The sequence below is a fragment of the Nipponia nippon genome, unplaced genomic scaffold (assembly GCF_047370975.1).
Source record: "Nipponia nippon isolate SJK-2023a ecotype South Korea unplaced genomic scaffold, ASM4737097v1 scaffold_7, whole genome shotgun sequence".
In the NCBI taxonomy this organism is placed as follows: Eukaryota; Metazoa; Chordata; class Aves; order Pelecaniformes; family Threskiornithidae; genus Nipponia; species Nipponia nippon.
In genome coordinates this window covers 7,771,858-7,792,030 of record NW_028262391.1, presented here as the reverse complement: position 1 = coordinate 7,792,030, position 20,173 = coordinate 7,771,858, and the positions used below count along the sequence as shown (strand labels likewise).

At 39.9% G+C, this 20,173-nt stretch overlaps 2 protein-coding genes across 10 annotated transcripts in view; one reads left to right on the top strand and one right to left on the bottom strand.

The window, feature by feature from the left end:
• IFT80 (intraflagellar transport 80) overlaps positions 1–10,089 on the bottom strand; it is a 61,873-nt gene extending 51,784 nt beyond the window's left edge. For 2 of the 7 annotated variants that reach the window (XR_015700512.1, XM_087739669.1), the window contains exons 1-3: positions 9,880–10,088; positions 7,715–7,794; positions 6,691–6,916 (exon numbers count right to left, since the gene is read on the bottom strand). Coding sequence is in view for 2 of the 7 variants with exons in the window: in XM_087739669.1 (XP_087595795.1) it covers positions 6,691–6,916; positions 7,715–7,747 (259 nt within the window). In the remaining 5 variants the exon portion in view is untranslated. Of the gene's footprint in view, positions 1–6,690; positions 6,917–6,977; positions 7,795–8,344; positions 8,510–9,076; positions 9,292–9,879 lie in introns of all 7 variants that reach the window. The other 5 variants (XR_015700510.1, XR_015700511.1, XR_015700513.1 and 2 more) reach the window with 5 other exon arrangements.
• A 162-nt stretch (positions 10,090–10,251) lies between these two features.
• SMC4 (structural maintenance of chromosomes 4) overlaps positions 10,252–20,173 on the top strand; it is a 43,970-nt gene continuing 34,048 nt past the window's right edge. The window contains exons 1-5 of one of the 3 annotated variants that reach the window (XM_087739665.1): positions 10,252–10,752; positions 12,893–13,088; positions 14,228–14,406; positions 15,018–15,209; positions 16,992–17,168. In XM_087739665.1, the coding sequence (XP_087595791.1) occupies positions 12,932–13,088; positions 14,228–14,406; positions 15,018–15,209; positions 16,992–17,168 (705 nt within the window). In that variant the 5' untranslated portion in view covers positions 10,252–10,752; positions 12,893–12,931. Of the gene's footprint in view, positions 10,753–12,076; positions 12,297–12,892; positions 13,089–14,227; positions 14,407–15,017; positions 15,210–16,991; positions 17,169–18,085; positions 18,150–20,173 lie in introns of those variants that run through there. The other 2 variants (XM_087739666.1, XM_087739667.1) reach the window with 2 other exon arrangements.

The following is a 20,173-nucleotide window of genomic DNA, read 5'->3' as shown; positions in this document are numbered from 1 at the left end:
ACAAACAGAGGTATATCCAGTGCAGCCCAGGAGAGCGCTTGTGTTCTTTTTTAGGATCTGAAAAATCACTCAGCACCAAAAGGATAATGGAAAAGCTAGAACAATCTGACCATCAGTGAGTGCATTGCTCTGAGGAAGTATTACTGCTTGCATTACGGAGCTGTTATGGAAATTCACAGAAGCCAAAAACAAAGCTATTAATGATTTCAACAGAAGCATGAGGAAGTCTTTCTTTCCAAATGAGGGATGTTGCTTAAATCCAGGAAGATCAAATTTAAACTGGACCAAAGAGCAGACAAAGGAGGACTTGGAAACATGTGGCAGAACAAACGCGTGGCTTAGAGTAGTTCAGTGATTCAAATTAACTACTTTAAAACCAAAACTCTCTTAAAATTATTTTATCTAACCTGCCAGACAGTGAGCCGCTATAAGCAATTTCAAGAGTGACCAGAACTCTTTCAGATAAACGGTACACAGACACCTCACACGAAGTGTGTGAAAATGATCCGTTACTTAAGATGGGATAATTTTTCCATTAATAACATCCTGCTTGGGGATATGAATGATGAAACAGGCCATACCTGAAGAGCCCAAACTAGAAACTAATACCTATTTCAGCAAAGGACCACATTATCACAACCAATATGTGTATGCAGGTGACAAAAGAGTTAACTATGAACTGCGCAGAAGGTAAAAACGCGGGACACTACCACCCTACATGCACATTCAAATCACAGCAGCCAAGATGGCAAAATTTAAGTGGCCTGCACTGCCAGAAGTTTGAAACAACTTTTATTGTGTTCTGGTTTACCATGGTTTAGTTTGCACTTCAAATAAAAAAAAAAACCAAAACAAAACTTAATTCTTTATTTTTGTAAAAAAGCAGCAACAACATCAATGTAAATAGGAAGTAAAAGAACAATATCTCACAAGAGATGCAACTCAGAAGAAAACTCAAGAGGATTAAATTTACATTTGCTCTATTTTCACAAACATCTGGAGTTCAACCAGGAATTAATGCAACCCTGTAAAGACATTATATTCCATTTCCATTGGATTCAAAAATTTCCAGGAATCCTCATCACAGAGATGAATTAGCTGTTGCAGGAAAATTGCAGGCTTGACACATAAAGCATGCTATATAAGTAACAGTTAAACAGAATTTTAAATTTAAGGTTTTTAGAAAATAGCAATTAAGCAACAAAACTTGTTCATGCACTTTTACAATGCAATAATTCACTCGCATATGCCAAAAAAATCTTTACAAGATAAGTTCTCTTTATTGAAAGTGCTAAGTTACACTAGGAGATAAAAACTTGGAAATTTTCTACATTAAGTTTTTATCTCAATTCATTCTTTCAAAAATCAGGTTAGCACTATTTTATATTTTGATTTCATTGAAAAAAGAAAAAACCCTATGATTTTTTGGCAAATACATCTCATGAATAGTTTTCCAAAAATTGAATGTTTGGGATAAGTGTACTGATCAATGCTAAGAGCTTATCCCTTAGTCCTACAACAGTTAACTAGGTAAAAAATCCCTACAAGAAAGAAGATTAAGTACTAACTTGTGCAAGACAAAACCTGAAGATCTCAGGTTTTGTGATCTTTGAACTAATTATGGCAAAAATAACTCACTCCATAAGTAACAGCAAAGCAAATCAACTTGTGTTGCTGGACTCCCTACTGCCTAAGAAGGGACCCCAGCTGCATGCTTCCCTTCAGCAAGGGCAAGCAAAACAACTCCTCCCTGCGTGGACTGTCTGTAGCCCATGTTGCAGCTGCCCTCTCAGGGACGGCGTTCACTAATTCGGCATTTTTCCATCACATAGCTGCCTCTTTCCGTAAAACCCACCAAGGAGGGTGGGTACCGATTACCTGCCAGCCAGTCCCCCTACATCACCAGTCATGGAAGTCTCATTTTCTCAGGGAACAGAACTTCAAGGGGAAAAAAAATGTTTCTAGGTCAGTTTCTTCACCCAGTTTTGTTTACATTTAGCACTCTATAAACATATAAACAAACTGGGATTTACTCTGTTCACTTAAACAGAAATTACATCCTATCGTCCTTCTACAATATCGCACATTATCTTCCTACCACAGAGTATCTACTGCTCTGTAACAACTATAAAGCGTTTAGTTTTAATACCAATTCATCCAGCAAAGCTCAGTTCTACTTTGCACTGCGCTATGCTAGCAAACCAGTAGCATTCAAATTAACGACAGGAATAGCAATAAAGGCCCCAGATGTCCAGCAGGAATGCAAGGGCTGAATACAAACTCGAGTCACTGAACAATACAAAATTATCTAACGACCGATCACTGGACTGGCTTGAAGAGCTAAAGGATGTGTCATTTTGGGAAACGGGGGAAGTTAGTGGATTGCAGACTCCGATCAGACAATACCTATCCCAGCTACAACACCATTAAGATGATAAGCCTTAGGGATGTGCTGAGAACTGGACAATTTGGAGGGCCTACACATTTGTAAAAAGAAGAAAAAAAAAAAAACCCAACAAAAAAACACCCCACTGCAATAAATTTGGCAAAGATAGCCAAAACAGTTTCTGCTGCATGCAAGCAAGAAACAGCTGCATTAAAAGAAAGTGAAAGTTAATCAAGCTGATCTCCAAAAGCTGGACAATGATAGAATTGATAGACTCTCAAGTGCATATGAATTCTAGCAGATATAACTACATGATCATTTACATGTTTCACAGAATTTTCTTCTCATTCAGTAATCTTTGTTTTTTACTGTTATGGAGGAGGCAGCATTTTTCCTGACCTTCCTCTCCCTATGTCTTGTAGCTGAAATCTTTATAAAGTACTTCAACATTAGCTAGAATCCGAGGATGATAAATTTAGGTTAGACAAAAAAAAGTTTTGTAAAAGTTATAAGCAAATGAACACAAAAACCTTATTGAGGAAAACAAAGATCAACATTAAGGGACTGGTTTAGAATTTGTTGGTCACACACAACCAAAATCTTCAGCAGCAAGAAAAATCATCTGCCGAACTGCAAGAACCCCTCACTTGCCATTGACTTACATCACGTAAACTAACACAACTTCTAGTAGTTAACTGATAGCCTTGCAAAGGTCCTAATGCACCCTGGAAAAGATTCTGGGGCCTACCTATACACGCTGTTATTCATGAATCTTTATTCCTAAACTGTAGCTCTTTGTTGTAGTTTCAGTTAATCCACTTATAGGAGAAGGGCAAGCATTCATACCTACTAGACATTACACTTAAGAACTGGTATCTTACCTAAATTTGCATCAGGTTCACATATGGACTAAAGTATTTCCTAATTTACAGCTCTTGCAACATGCTAATATTTGAACGCTTCTGAAAAAATATCAACTTTCAGCCTCTCTAAACACATCTATGAATATAATTTATTTTTCCTTACATATCTTAGTGATATAAAAAACAGAGAAAAACGAGAGAGAAAAATTGCATAGCAGAGTTTTAAAAGTCATCTTTTTCATGAAGGTAGTAGTAGCCCTTATATATTTCTTCAATAAACAGTCAAAGAATTATTCAAGCAGAACATGAAATATTAGCATACTACTTTAGTAACACTGGAAAACTGATTGAATAAATTAACAGGAGATCTGACTTATTAACAGTTGTTCTTTTGCTCACTATTTACGCATACAATTTAGAACTTTACAGAAACAGGACATTAGAAATACAAATGTGAAAACTAAGAAAGAAAAAGAAAGGAGAAAAAAGCAAGGAATTAAGAGCACCGGCTGACCTACCAAAATCCTTCCATCCCTTGTTTATCACTGAATGGAAAAAGAATACAAATCCCACAGAAATCAGCTCAGTTAATATTGATCGCTGACTGACCTTCTGAAGAACATCTTTGTTTAGGTAAACCCTGCCCCCTCCCCAAAGCATAATGCTATAATGCATGCAAATATTAATTGATACAAATGAATCTTCCTTTCAGCTTTCACTAAAGCTTCAATTTCCACCTCAAGAGCTCTACAAACAATACTTCATTAAACCCAGCTGCCTAAAATTCACAGTAAAGTTCACCAACAAGTATTACAAAAATTACAACTCTGCTTGGTTGAACTTCGCATCTTCCCTCCCCATGTATATCTAGGAAGCGACAGGAAGCCAAAAGATGTCCTGCTTTTGTTCCATAAGTTCAGTGCATTTATTCCTTAGGAAGTATTGAATACCTTGAAGAAATCTTGGCCTCCACTCTGTGAATTGAAACCCCAGCCCTCCTAATTTTTAAGTGCAACTATTGCCAAAAGTCAGAGAAATCTTCAAAATCTCATGCAAGGAATGAATTTTCCTCTACCTTCTTCAAATCCATATTACCTCTCTCCATCCGTACAGGAAGCCACGCATCAGCTCCAGACTGCTAATGCCCAGTAACAAACCTTCTGTTCCCAATCAAGCTCACTGCAAAGTTAGCCAAAAGCCTACAACAAGTTCCCCTCACCAAAGAAAACACCCTAGACCCACAAATTCAAGGTTCTGGCCAAAACATGGGCAGAAGTTAGCTGGAAATTCTCCATCAGTCCCATTAAAACTATCAATAGATCCCTGTGAAAGGTATCAACAGGGTCATGGGCAGATGGCCGTTATTATCCTGATGGAAACTCTACAACAATTGACCGTGATCTGTTCTGCCTGAAAAACCTGGCAGAGATTTAGAGCAGCATATTGCTTTCAGCTCAGTGTTGAGAAACTCCCATCACTACCATTTGTGTAGAAATACAGCTTTACCACCAAGATCTTTGACCGCTGACAAAAGAATACAAACTAAGTTTAGTATGTTGATGCAATCGGCATCTTTGTGGCACATAACTACTACTACCAGCAGGATAATTTAATTTACTTACTCTGGAACCTTCAACAGCATTATCAACTGAGTAAAACACAAAGGTATAAAAAGTTAGGATCTGCGTAAGGACTGTCCAACTTCTGCATGGAAGGCATAGAACAGAACAGAATAGAATAGAATATTTCAGTTGGAAGGGACCTAGAAGGATCATCTAGTCCAACTGCCTGACCAATTCAAGCCTGACCAAAAGTCAAAACGTGTTATTAAGGGCACTGTCCAAATGCCTCTTAAACACTGACAGGTTTGGGGCATTGACCGCCTCTCTAGGAAGCCTGTTCCAGTGTTTGACCACCCTCTTGGTAAAGAAATGCTTCCTAATGTCCAGTCTAAACCTCCCTTGATGCAGCTTTGAACCACTTCCATGAGTCCTACCACTGGATACCAGGGAGAAGAGATCAGCACCTCCCTCTCCACTTCCCCTCCTCAGGAAGCTGTAGACAGCTCTTCCAAGTCACCTGTATGCCAAGCTCTTGGATGTAACACATGAAAGTATCAGAAATCATTCACAGACTAACCCACCGATCCCATTAGTAGGCTCTTGCCAGTGAGGCAGTCCCAGTCTACATCAAGGACTTGTTTCTTAGCAGAGCTTTTATCCCAACACAATTTTTATAACAAGGTCAATGTAAACCAGCAGATTTCATAAAGGATCAACCCCTTTCTAAAACTGGTAGGTTCAGGAGGAAACACTCTCAATCTGAACTACAGGGTTTCCACATGGTAGGAATGTTTCTTGTAACAGAAATAAAGAGGAGGGTGCGTTAAGAAAATTTTTTACCATTATTTTTCGTATATTGTTCAAACAAAGAATTGGATCAAGAAGAAGAGAGCCCAAATGTTTTTCCTTAAAGAAAAGGGATGAGGGAAGAAAAGGAAGGGGAAACATGCACAGAAAATTCCTGATGGCATGGAACATAATCCCCATTATGGTAGTGAGAAGAAAGGAGACAAAGTCTGACCTGAACTGTATGAACTGCTTCATAATAAATATAAAATAATAATGAAACCAGTTACCTAAGATTTCTTCACTGAACTGGGGATATGAGTATATTGGCCTTCATGCAGGAAGAAAAATTTGACTGTAAGTTGGGCAAAATCAATTCCTAGTCTCTTTGGAGAAGAAGAAAAAAAACCCCAAGCAATCATCAAACCTTCTTGCTCCCACCTCCCTTCAACAAAACAGAATCCATACACTGGAATACAGTAGCTACTATATTGGATCATATAGTCTAGTATTAGTACACTAGTATACTGGACAAATAGCAGCATACTGGAGATACATGTGTATATATGCATCCGCCAGTATACTGCACATATATACTAGTCTTACATCTCTGACAACAGCCAGAACTAGATGCTTCAGACTCCATAGACGCCAGATACAAGACATGCTCTTGTAACATGTCCAAGAAATGGACTACATTGATATTAAAAACCACGGTTAAGCAATTTCAGTAACTTGGTCATCTTCAGTTTTCATAACTATAGGCAATATAGTATCTATGTAAGCATGCAGTGCAGACATATTTAAAGCTACTGGTTTATGAAACTGAAAAAAGATGGTAGAAACTGACCTTACATTAAAAAAATTATATATCTGTTGTCAGAGGTATATTTGATAACGTTGTATCAGAGAAAATTATAGTAATACAATGTATTAAATTTGAAATAACTATTAATTTTACACCAGTGCAACTGGTGCACAAATATTTGAAATTGCTTTATTGCAGACTATTTAACTGCAAATAATTTCTCATATATTTGAGTGACATAAGCACAAAGTGGTATGAAATTATAAATATTTTAAATTGACTTACCATCAGAACTTGTTAGAACAAAGCTCTCGGCATGGGACTGCTTCTTCCCAGCTATACTTCTGGGAAACCAGTGAAGATCTATGGGATAAATATCATCCGGAAGTTTCACTACTCGAGTAGTCTCACTAGTTAAAAGGTTCCATTTCATAATTTGGTGATCATCACTGCAGGAATATAGCTCGTCAGCTGTAGTCCATCCCACACAGCTAACCAATTCTTTATGTTTAATTAAATTAAGGAAGTCTGAAAATTGTAATTGTTAAAAATAAACTTACAAAATATCTCACCTAGGGTATACAAAACTGAAGGAACTGCACAGGAAGATTACTTTGATAAGATTCCATGAAATGCTTTATGTAAAGAAAACATGATTCTTCATTTTTTGTTTGCTCTTTTGCTTCAAGAAAAAAGCTGGTAGAAATTCAGCAGAAAATAAAGCAAACTGTATTGTGTAAAAATGTAATTCTTATTATGATGCATACTTATTGAAACACAGCTGAAATGTTGGGTTACACCTCTAAAAGGGTCTTAATGCACAATGCAAGCGCAAAACACCCAACTATCACTCAAATGTGTCAGTTTATTAACACCACATCATATATTTAAATTGTTGACCTATCTAATTTATTAGTAGGAGAATTACAGTTCTGTTTATATCTGCTACATGCATGCCTCATGACAAGCAAGTAGATATATCACTGCTCCTATTTACTGTCTGGGAAAGCTTTTAACTTATCACTACAAATAAGAAAGGAAAGAAAAACTCAAAACTTTCTAGCAAAACATTGATAGCTTCCAAAGGGAAGGTATTACTCTAAGAGTGTTCAACATCTCTTAAAATGTTGTCCTTAAAGGCTGCACCGAATGGCAAGGTGAAGAAAAGAAAAAGAAAGAGAAAAAGAAAAAAGCCACCTGCAATTTACGAATATTTTACTATGACATTTACGATAAAGAAATCCTTTCTGAAAAACAGGCTATTCAGAATTAACATGCTTTTCTACAGTCTGAGACAAAGGATATGTTTTGGTTCCTTTAAAAGTGAAGTCTTCAGTCTCATTTCAGTTGTTCAGATGGAGCATTAAAAAAAGATATGTAGGTATATAACTGTAATAAAACAAAACAAACATATATAAGTAGCCAAAATTAAAAAGGAAAGCACTAACACCAACATAAAAAGCTCTGAAATAAGTAACATTACATCAGTACTGTGGCAAAATAAGCACCAAAACAGACCTGAGTTTTAAGAGAATTCTGTTTGTACAGTACCCAACTCAATATTTAACTGACCGCTTAGTATAAACACACTGGACAATTTAAAGAACAAGTGATGCTGGGAACATTTTGCTGACACATTATAGGTTGAAACACCAAAGTTCTCTTGTGCTGACAAATAGCCATGAACGTAGCAAAGGAAAACCTGGAATCGCAAACTTTTCAGGGAAGTTCATGCTTAGCAAGAGCACTGTGAGAAAATTTAGAGGAAAAAGCCATACTATTAAAATAATCCTGCTGTGACAAAATGATACAACATCCTGGTCTTTAATCCACCCGAATTAGTAATGTCCATGATACTCCACTGCAACACTAATTCCATCAGCAGTTCCGTGGGGTCCCACCCTCTCATCCCCTTCCCTCTTGTGACAGCAAAAGCCACCTGTGTATCTGTGGCTGGACAGGGCAGCGGCACTGATCCAGGTTAAAACTTTTTTGTCCTTCAGGATGGAAAGAAGTGAGAGCAAGAAGGTGGGAGCAGATGGTGTACTCTGAGGAGAGCATGATGATGCACGATGTGGCCTTCTAATCTTCTGGAATTTTTTCACTATAAAAATGAGTTTGTGTCAAACAGTTACTATGCAGAATTTAAGCAGCATTAAAAGGATAATAGTCCTAAAACATAATTTTCTGTGCCCAAAGAATAAGTTTTCAACCCTACTTTACATTAATTGATAAACACAGACAATAATTATTTTTATTTTTAAATAATTATCTCTCTCATACTTGAATGTTTAATTTCCTTCTCCTACCTCACATTTATTTGGACGCATGGATCTTATCTGCTTCTATTTTCTACGCACACCACAACTTGCTAAACCCACCTCTTCAGTTGCTGCTTAGTAGTTTTTACTTTGTTTATTGTTCTCTTAGGGCTTCAAGAAGGCACGTCGCTATTGTCGGCCTCCAGCTTGCAATCCCTCCCTGCTCCCACTCCACGGGCACCCAAAATCCTTAAAAAACTCTTGCAGAATTCCGTTATTTTACTTTGAAAGACAAGGCCAGAACTTTATTATAGTTTTTGAAAAGGGGTTAAACACTCCTTACGTGCATCGAAATGGCGGAACGCTCACCCTTATGTCGCACCTGTTGTCACCAACAGGCACATCCTTACCCATCCCATGCGCTCCACCAGTCCGCAGCGAGTCCAACAGCAGGTCAGCTGAAAGCATTTACTAGTTGTTTTAAAAAGAGGGGGCACTAACGAGGAGTTATTCTGGCGGGGTGAGGTTGGCTCAGCTTCTCCCAGCCTCAGGCTCCCGCTTGGTCCCGCAGCCTCGCTCCGCGGCCCCCCGCCTCCTCTCCTCAGCCCTTTCCCCTCCGGAGCTGCTGAACGGGGAGATGAGGATCAGAGCCGGCGGCGGGAGGTTGAGCAAGAGCCGGGGGGAGCGAAGGGGCGGACAGACGGCAGCAGGGGGGGCAAGGGCGGCGGTGGCGGTGGCGGGGCAGGAGCTCGCTCCTCACCGCACGCCTGTCCGCGGGGCGGCTTTCGCTCCCCGCCGTGAGGGAACCGCAGCTCTTCCCGCCCCGTCTGCGTCGCCTCCCCAAGCCCGAGGGACAGCCTCAGGCACCGCACCGACAGCGAAGCCCGCTCTCCGGCCGTGCCAGCGCACCCTTTTCCCTCAAAGCTTCCAGCTTCCCAAGCGGCAGATTATCCGCCGCCCCGTCCCTAGGCGAGCACCGGTGCCCGTTTCCCTCAGGGTCGTCCGGAGCCGGGGGTCGGGACTCCCCCGCCCTTACCTCGCCGCCCGGCTGTCTCCCGGCGCCCTCCCTCCCTGCCTCCCACGCCGAGCCGGAGGTCACAGCTCCCGACCCTCTCGCCCACCGCGGCGGTGAGTCAGACCTCCCGCCCGGCAGCCTCCCCCGACGGCGAGGGGAGGGCGATCGCCGCCACCGCCTACCCCAGTCCGCCTTTACCTGCGCCGGCAGCGGGAGGAAAAGCGCAGAGCGGCGGAGACCGCTGCCTCAGCGGCCGGCTCCCGAGCCCCGGCGGCTTCCGCGCTAATCCCGCCTTCCTCCGTCCCCCCGGCGCCACGGGAGCGGCAGGGCCAAGGCGGCGGCCGCCCGCACCCCCCGCGGCCAAGCGGCTCCGTCTCTATGGCTACTTCCCGCGAGACTTCCTCCTCCTCCTCCTCCTCCTCGTCCCACCGCCACCTCACGGGCCCTCCCCGACTAGGTGACACGGCCCGGTGGCGTCACCGCGCCGCTCGTTCATTTATACCGCTTTAAAACCGTTGTGTCCCCACAATTTTTATTTTTTTTTTATTTTTTATTTTTTATTTTTTTTCTCCCCATAACAGCGCCCGCTCACGCCGCCGCTCGGGCCCTACCGGCTCGCCGCCCGTTGCCGAGCAACCAAGCGCCGCCCACTGACCTACTTCTAAAATTAAAACAAATCCTTCCCACGCGGGACGGGCGGGCAGGGCCGTGGGGCCGCCGCCGCCCTCAGCCGCCGGTCCCCCCCTTCCCTCCCCCAAAAAAACCCGCTCCCCGAGGCGAGGGGATTTTTTTTTTTTTTTTGTTTTTTTTATCCCGCCCAGCCTGTCCGCGCAGTAACGGAAAACAAGATGGCGCGGGAGCGGAGCTTTTTTTCCTCCTTTCAAACCCGCGGGAGGCCGGCCCCCTCCCTTCCCAGCATGCCCCGCGCTTTTCTAACGAATTTCGGTTCGAGTTCGCCGTTTGGGCGCCATTTTCGAGTGTGGAAGCCGCCGAGCCGCGGCGGGAGCCGGAGCCGCCCGCGCTGCCGCCACCCGCAGCCTCGCCGGGGCCGGGCGCCGCCGGTTCTCGAAGGTACCAGCTCCGCGGGCAGCGCCGGGTAGCTCGGCGGGCAGGGCTTCGGGCAGAGGCGCCGGCAGTTCGCCCCGGGGCAGGTGGAGTTGGGGGGCTTCACCCGCTGCGAGCGGGACGGCGGGGGCCTCCTCAGGGCGCTTCCCCGGGCAGGGGGTGCTGAGGGGGAGGGCAGCGGGGCGGCGTGCTCTGCCCCGCGCCGTGTTCTTCCCCTTTTCCCCTCGCCCTGAGGGGGCGAAAGGCGGCGGCAGCCCCTCTCTGCGGGCCCGGGCGGCCGGGCGGGGGCTGCCCCGCCGAGGGCCCTTCCCGAGGGGTCCGGGCTGCCCGACGGCCGCTCGGTCCCCCGCCGGCGGGGCATGGCGCCCGGCGTGTCCGTCCTGGCCGGTGTCGGCAGATGGGTTCGAGGAAAGGGCATGAGAGAGGGTCCTCTGCAGCCCAAGGGAGAAAGCAGGTTTCCCGCTGTGCCGTTATGGACCTCTGGGGACCGTGAATCGGAGACCCACCTAGGACGGGGAAGTACAGGAATACGTTTCGGTGGCACAGAGGCCCGATTTTAGTCTGCGTACAAAGCCGGGACCCTTCCGTAACTCGCTCTTGCCCGCTCCTTTTATGCTTGAAGTATGAGACACAAATCATAAGAAAGTCCATAACGACTTGCAAAGACCGTGACAAGGGTGCAGTTGGACTCCTTAGATTAACGGATGGATTAAAAAAAAAAAAAAAAACAAACCCCAAAATGGGTTTGACACGGGTTATCGCTATCAAATTTTTCCGGCTGTTGATAAGGAAGCCTTTCTGTCCGGCTCTGACTCTTTTTTCGCCATCCCCGTAACAAAAACGGCACTTGGCAGGAGATCGTCGAGAGATGCTTTTAACAAACACCTTTGAGCTGACTCAGGGGAGGGGCTGGGCACGAATTTGTTAAATTTGTTAGAGAGTATGTGGCAGCTGATTTATCGCGATTTAAAAGCTGAGGTCAAGTAGTTATGCTTGTTCATTCTGTTGAAGTATCTGGGGGGGGAAGGGTTGGTAAGGTAAATAGGTCTATATTGCACAATTCTGTTGGAGTGGAGCAGTTTTGGAAAAAAAAAAGGTCTGGTACTTTGCGAGGCTGTAATTGTCTGAGACAGCCATTGCGGAACACTTCTTAACAGGGGCATAGACTCAAATTGCCTTAAAATGAGTTCTTTCTCTTATTTCCCCCCCCTCCCCCATTGTCCCAAATGAAGGACTCTCATGAGAGTGTGGGTTGGGGGTAGGTCTGAAAACGTCAAATGATTGGCACCAATTGTAAGATGACTTTCTAACCACGTCAGTTTTTTATCTTGTGAGAAGTAAACTTTCTCATGTCTGTTTTTCTGCGAGCTAACTTCGCCACTTGCTGCAATTTAAACTCTTTGGAGAGAGTTTCGCTCTTGCAGTCGTCTTTCTTCTCATCGGTTGCTTTCTATTTATACTTTTCGGGAGCTGTGCTTAAGTGCCAGCTGATGGGCTTTTGTAATGTTTCGTTCTTGATCAGTTAACTTTAACATCACAACTAGATTAAGGTATTTCGTTCTGCTTTCTCTGTTAAATGTTGAATGCTGGCAGTAGTGGTTGTGTTATATTTTGCGAAATGAATGTGTTGATTTAAACTGTTTAAGAGTCAAGTCTTTGCTATAATTATGCAGGTCTTTTTGTTTATCTATTTATCTATCCATATAAAATATATAGTCAGCGTGAACTGTTGAAAGTAAAATGCGTGTCAGGTCTGAAACGTGTATGTAAAGAGTGCTTCCAGAAGACATATGGCTACTCAGTTTGTTATTGCGAATGTGTCTTTAACTCTTTTGCCCCCAGCATCACGGTTGCTTTCTCTGAGCATAGTAACTGCATTGAACATGGCTGTATGAGTTTTCAGTAGGTAGATTCATGCGGTTTCTCCGGATTAGGGTCAGTCCGTTGTTCTGGGGGGTGATGTATCTCAAAATATATCATTGTGAGGCAAAGTTTTGGGTTTTGTTTCAAATTTGGATTTTTGTCTTCAAAATGCCTCTAGTCTTTAGTTTCTAAATTAGTCAAACATCTGGGCAAACATGTAGGTATATTCCTTAGGGGATTGTAGTTTAATGCTTAGATCACAGGGTTTTCTTGTTTATGTTAGCAAAGGAGATAGATCCCTTCAGTAGTTTGATTGCTTGGAATGGAAGGGGAACAGCCAACAGAGATCATGCCAAGCAAGAGCACCAAAACCTCTACAGCAGACCATCAGAAAGGCAGAGAGCCCTTAGAGGAGTCCACCAGCGACATGGAAGTGGAAAACAAAGGTGACAGACAGCTTGGCGAAGAACCTCCACAAGGTAGGTCTGAATATTGTGGGTTCTGGTGGTGTGTAAACTTGATGGTAGTGCCTGTTTAGCAACAACGTTCAGTTGAATTTACCAACTGTTCCAGATAGGAATTGCTCTTTTCTCTTCTAGAAAGGAATATTGAAAGCCTTGACTCCTGGCAAGTTTAAACTGCTTTTAAAATGGCAAAGAGAGTTTGCAAAGAGTTAAAGTGTTTGGACCAGCGATTTAGTACAAGTGCAAAAGCAATTTGTAGACTTTCTCCTAATAAAGCCTATTTCGTATTCCTGATCTGTAACATTGTGCTTAAGATTGTGATACAACAGCAGGATTTTTCAAATTTATATGCAGCCAATGGTATGGATTTCTTGGAATGGAATAAATGTCAAGTTTATTTACTTAACTCTTAAAATGATTTGACTTTCTTTTTCATGAAGCAGTGTGTTTTCTTGAGTTTCTTGAGTTGAGTTTTTGCTGAAAATGTCTGGAAAAACAGCGGTGTGTGTCTTTTTAGGTAGCCAGATATGCAATTGATTAAAGCAAGGTATTTGACAAATGGATTAATATGTTGAAATTGGTGGCAAAAACTACTGTCTATTTGAAGAAAAAGTTGCTAGTAACTGTTGAAAAGCTGCTTTGCTTACAACTAGCTGATATCCAGGGGGCCAGTTTGTTTTCGTAACAAACTTCCTGTCTTTGCAGAGTAGTTGTGCTGTCATTACAGCTTTCAGAGCATTGTGCAGCGATCCCCAAATCTTGCAGAGTGACTTGTGAGCACGCTTGAAATGTGGCTTTGCACTTATTAATGAGAAAGACTTTGCCTGTTTCAGATTTGTAGGCTTATTGTGACGGTTGTAGCTATTGTAATTGCAGAGTGCCTATTAAAGTGTGTTAGAATAAGAATTATATAATGAAAGAACAAACCCACTAGTGAATCGATGGGACGTCTTAAGTATCTCTTTTTAAAGATTCTGTTCATGGAAAGAAGAATTTTAATTCCACTTAGCTCATTTTAATAATTACAGGCAAAACTATAGGTTTGGTTCATATAGAAATGATGTTTGCTTTTCCAGTTGAACATTTTAAAAGGTGTCTAGTCATTGAGACCTTATAGTCTTTTTTTCTTTCTGTTTATTTTGGATGGTTTTTAGCAGTCTCAAATGAGGTGCTTGATAATCGAAGTTTAGAAGAGATTTTGGGTAGCATCTCTCCTCCCCCACCTCCAGCAATGACCAATGAAGCTGGTGCTCCTCGTCTCATGATAACTCATATTGTAAACCAGAACTTCAAATCCTATGCAGGGGAGCAAACTTTGGGACCTTTTCATAAGGTATCTTTCTTTTACCTTAAGCATTTTGTAAACGAAGGTAAGACTTCGCTGTGCGTTAGTATTCCTTCCTGTATTTTCATGTAAGCTTACCTCAAAATAACTGAAAAATATTTTAAGTTTTAGAATGACTTATATAGTGAGATTCTAAATTTTCATTATGGGACAGTAGAGAAAACAGTTAAGTGCACCTTTCTGATACTGTACAATTTTAATTTGTCAGTAAACCTTAGAAAAGCACACTTTTCTCTTTATTTCGTTTACTGGAGAACTTTTAGGGGTGTGTTTGAAGAATGAGAATATTTTTTTAGTGCCCACAAGAGACTTACGTGGCTAATCATGAAACTTTCCTTGCGAACATGCTTGCTAAATGCAGTATCGCTTTGAGTTAACAAGTTAAAATTTAGAAAGCTGAGCTGAGTTGAGGTGTGGTTTTTTTATTAAATAAGTTGTACTGCTTTACCTTTGGCAGTAAAAACTAAGCTATCAAATAGTCTGCAGTTTCATGCACTAGGAATAATTGTGTTTTAAACTGTTCACAAATGAAATGGATGATGTACACTGGCCAGGATCTATTTCCCTTTGAATATCACTTTTTTCCTTCTATTATGCAGCGTTTTTCATGTATTATTGGGCCAAATGGCAGTGGAAAATCCAATGTCATTGATTCAATGCTTTTTGTGTTTGGGTATCGAGCACAAAAAATCAGATCCAAAAAACTCTCTGTGCTGATCCATAATTCTGACAAACATACGGACATCCAGAGTTGTTCTGTGGAAGTCCACTTCCAAAAGATCATTGACAAGGTATGTATGCTTCTATTCAGAACAGTGAAGGCTTTTTTTTTTTTCTTTCTTTGAGGATTTGAAAACTTTTAATATTTGGTTATTTTGGTTTGAGCTGGGGAAAACTTCATAGCATGATTAGTTTACCTTTGAGATACAAAACATCAGTTCAAAGTTGATTAGCTTAAAAAATTCCTCTATTGAGTAGTGCAGTTCTTAAAATATTAGTAGGGATTCTTTTTTTATTTTCTCAAAGACTAATATCTGGTACATGTCCGTTTTAAAACTATTTAGAAATATGTAATAATCATTTTAAGAAGTCGTCGTTTTAAAGGTGTCATCTGTTTGACCCCAAGTAAATAAAACTTATTTCTGAAATTAATAGGACCCCTAAAAATTCATAGGTCTACGTTTAGACATGTTATATATTCTTAAATTTATAATATGAGCATATATATTAAGGAATAAAACCTATTTAAGCAAAACTTTTCAAACCAATTAGAAACTATTTTAGGTTATCTAAATTTAGAAAAATATATAATAAATCTGAGAATTTCTTATTTACACTTTATATACTGTAAACATGCCTGCAATTTTAAAACAGATTTTTCGTCAAAAATTCTGGACCTCACATCCTACCACTAAATATTTTTGAACCTGATATTTTGTTTGAATGAAGTAGAAAGTGTTGGCAAATGAAAAAAATATTTGTTTGCCACTTCATGTATTGATAAAAATTTCTGGACATTTTTGTTGATTTAGTGCAATTACAGTGCAAGGAATTTATTTCTCTTGCATCATTTAAATTTAGTTTTTGTGCACATATTCTAGCTGAAGTATCAACTGTTGAGTTTGGGGTCAGTCAAAATAGTGGGAAATGTACATTGAAATTTCAAAAATTGGGTTAATAAAGTGGCAATATATACAGCCTTTGAAGGAACTGTTTTAAAAGACAGATTTTTTTTTCTTTGACTTGATATACATACACACGTACCTTTTGCTTGTATTTATAATAACCGAAATCAAAAATTATTAATTTTTTTTTCACTTTGTATTAACATCTAGGAGCTAACTTTATGATCTAAAAAACTTCTGCATAGACTAGATACCAATTTGATTATGCTTTTGGGGGTTAATCTGGGAAAGTGGTAGGCCAGTTTAAGTCTTTACAAGAAGCATGCATCAAATTTAACTTTTTAAAGTACAGTACCAGCTTTATTTTAGTTGCTGCTTTGTAGGTAAGTGTAAGATATCTTTTGAAGCTGATGATGTCATATTTGTCACATCTTTATTGTTTTGTTCTTCTATCTTCTACAGTTTCTCTTTAGAACTACCCAGCTAAAAGTAACTCCTTTTCCTAGCACTATAAACGAGGATTTTAAAATGCAAACAGTAGTTAAGTCATTCAAGACTTCCTAATCTAAAATTTAAAGGGTGGAATAGCACAGCCACTTTAAATTTGAAGTAGGCCTTTTCCTTTGTGATTTGAAGCAGTGGTAAAGAGAATAAATTAAGTATTTTCAAAGCAATAGCTTGTATTAGAGGAGGGAAAGGCATAATATGAAGGCCATCCAGCTTAAACGATTTGGGCTATTTTTTGTCTAGTTCTCAAGTGTTTTTTGTTGTTTTTTTTCTCTCTTTTCTGAGATATTAAGTTTTAAGACAGTTCCCACTTCTACTAGACCTCAGAGTGCAGTAGGCTTAAAACCTGAACATGATAAAACTTCTGTGCTTTATTGTGAAATATGAGGTAAACCTGTGATATAGTAATTGTTTTTCTGGCTTTGTTTTTCCCCAAAACAGGAAGGAGATGATTACGAAGTCATTCCTAACAGCAATTTTTGTGTATCTAGAACTGCTTATAGAGATAATTCTTCTGTCTACCACATCAACGGAAAGAAAAAGACATTCAAAGATGTTGGTATTCTTCTTCGAAGCCATGGGATTGATCTGGACCATAACAGGTTCTTAATTTTACAGGTTGGTGTATGAATAAAAGCAATTTTAAATAAAGCAATATTTCCAGTTATAGTTATAAAAAATATTGCCTAGGTTATAAGTCTTGTATTTGAGGCCTTAAAGTACTCTAGCAGCACATCATGGTTTGCATGCTCTGATAAAGATGCGAATCATTATTTGCTGCTTTAGAAATTTAAGGAAGAGAAACAGTTGAAGATACTATAATATAAATTTTTCTATTAACAAATTTGTGTTCCTGACATGTGGATGAATAGAAGAGTTGTCATACTTGTTCCGCCCTAGCAGCACGTAAATATTGGTGTAGTAAAATAAACCTTAAACCCCAATATTATTGTGCTGCTTAAGCGTGGCAGAGATTCAGCAACCTGTTTATACTTTAGATAAAAGTGCATCAATATTAACTTAAATCATAATGATTCTACTGTTAAGTTATCTATGGTTCTCGTATATAGACATGGTTTTACTGGAGAAGTATGTATATAAAAATTAACTGTGCATAAAAATTGAGTGCAAGAAAAAACACATGAAGTGTACTTTTAGTTTACACTTGTTTAACAACTGTAGAAGACTCAAAGAATGGCAGGTTTATAGCCAATTCAAACTATGTTTTTAAAAGCTACAGTTTGCAACCCATACTGTAAAAATAATCATAGAATTTGTTAATATAATATCATTTATATCCATGTTTGACCTTAAGATTATAAGGCTTGCTGGCATTTGTTTGCTGTGTAAAAGATAGGCTGTGAAGAGAACCACACTAATTTTTAAAATAATAATGGAGAATTTTGCTATGTGCCAAACAATTACTTAAAATGTAAATTGAGTTAAAGTACTTTGATGGAAGTATTTAAATATTAATTCAATTGAGTAACTGTATCTGCAATTACTTGTAACTGTTTCACTACTATTACTAACAGGTCCCAAATCTGCTCTTGAAGGATCATGGCCTAGAAAATTAGTGAACAGTGGGAGCCTCCCAAGGTCTGAAATTTTTCAATAGAGTTTATTTTAGGCCTGTTTTTGTCAAAGGAGCTTCCAGTTCCCCTCTAAAAAAAAAAAATCTAGATAGGTCGCTGTGCTTGCTTCACTTCCTCAAGCCTCTTCGTGCAGTCCTTTTTTACAGTTACACCCACAAAAAGAGGATATATCTATTTTGAAGTCTCCATGCCAGTTAATTATTCCCTCCAACACTTTATTCCTGTATTTTCTGTTTCAAGATGGAGTGAGAAGTACCTCCAACAAAACAACTGTAATAAATACACTCTTTTTTCCTATACAGTTGTTCTTAAGTATCATTTTAGCAAAATTTCTAAAAGGGAGAGAATGCAGAGTCAAAGATTAACCTAGGCAGAAATTATGGTGCAGAGATAGCTAAAGCTTAGTGTTAAAGAACATGCCCTTTTACCACTGGGAGGAGGGAAAGGGAACATTTGGGAGGGAGTATTGCTAAGCTGCTTTATTTTATTTTTCCCCCCAAATGTGATTTGTTTTCTTCCCCCATTAATTGTTTCCCAGGAAGTTACCAATGAGGAGAACATACCTTTTCCTAAAAGCTTGAGTTTCATGCTTTCCACCTGTACAGTGGGAAACAAGGGGGAGGTATAACCAATATTAAGGCATAAAGCAATGATTCCCAGCATTATTTTTTCCCTTTCATTCCACTAGACTCTTTGTGGGTAATGTATTACCATGAACGGCAGAGGAAACTGTGCTGAGATTTTCTGTGTTTCTTTAGTCTTTCTGACTGAGGCAAGGTCCTTTCTCTTTGCACGTAAGGTTTTGCGCCTTTTCAAATTGAAATCTACTGATTTGGCGATTCAAAGTTAAGTACTTTCCAGCGGGGAAATGTAGCAATATTTTCCACATAATGACAGCAGAACTTTAAAACCCAAATATTACAAATTATAGGTAGAAGTAAATGAGACCATGTCAGAAGGCTAAGGCTGTGAACTACTATCCACAAGGGTCGCCCCTTTTTTCCCCTGATGTTTTTCAAAGTAAGTTATTTACAATTGGAGGGATAAGTAACAGATTTATTTAGCTTTTACTCTTCTTTTGTTGTAGCTAAACTAATGCTACCCTAACTTGAAGTTGATACAAGTCAGAGTAATTTCTCATTTAAAATAAGTTATAAATCTCTTTGATTTTTGACTATGTCAATAGGGTGTAATTAAAATATTTCACTTGTAATATAAACTTTGGGCAAAAATGTTAATTAAGGATTATCAAATGCTGGTTTTGGTGTGTGACAGAATATTCACTAGTTAGTATTAAAGAAAAAGCTGTAAAAGAACATATCCTACGTGTAGGAACAAAACCTTTAGATACTTGATTATATCTTGCTAGCATATTTAGCATTACTCAGTGGAAAATATTTGCTTTTTAGAAGACTGCCTTATTTTTTTGGTTTCTTCTCCCCACTTCACCCCCTATTTTGCAGTCTCTTTCTGACGTAGCCGATTTTGGTGCCTTTTAGGATAAAATTTGAAAGCTTAGGCCAGACTGAATTTTGTAAAAGTTGGGTAGGGCATGGTACAAGTACTTCTGCTGAAGCCATACTGAAAATATTAAAAGCAAACTACTGATGACTTCTGTGAGTAACGTTACAAAAAAACAGAATATGTAAGACTAATTGAGTAGTTCTAGAAGTATTACAAATTCTGTGCCTGAACTAGCTAGTTGAAAAAAATCTTGTTTAAAAATGGTTTTGGTTACAATGGGATATTGCCAACACTTAACAGGAGGAGTTTGTCATTTTTGTGATCCTTAACTTCTAACACTACATATTACATGTTTTTAATAAATTGCTATATGCTTTTAGTACTTCAGGAATAGACAACTGTTCAGTGCACTTTTAATGAGCTTGCCACAGCCTGAAACTGCAACACGAAAAAAAGCATCTTGTCACTAAAAAAAAAAAATATGCTAAGCACTGTGGTAAAATCTAGCATCTTGCTGCTATTTTTCTGTCTTCCACACCTAATGCCTCAGCTTCAGTAACTTGT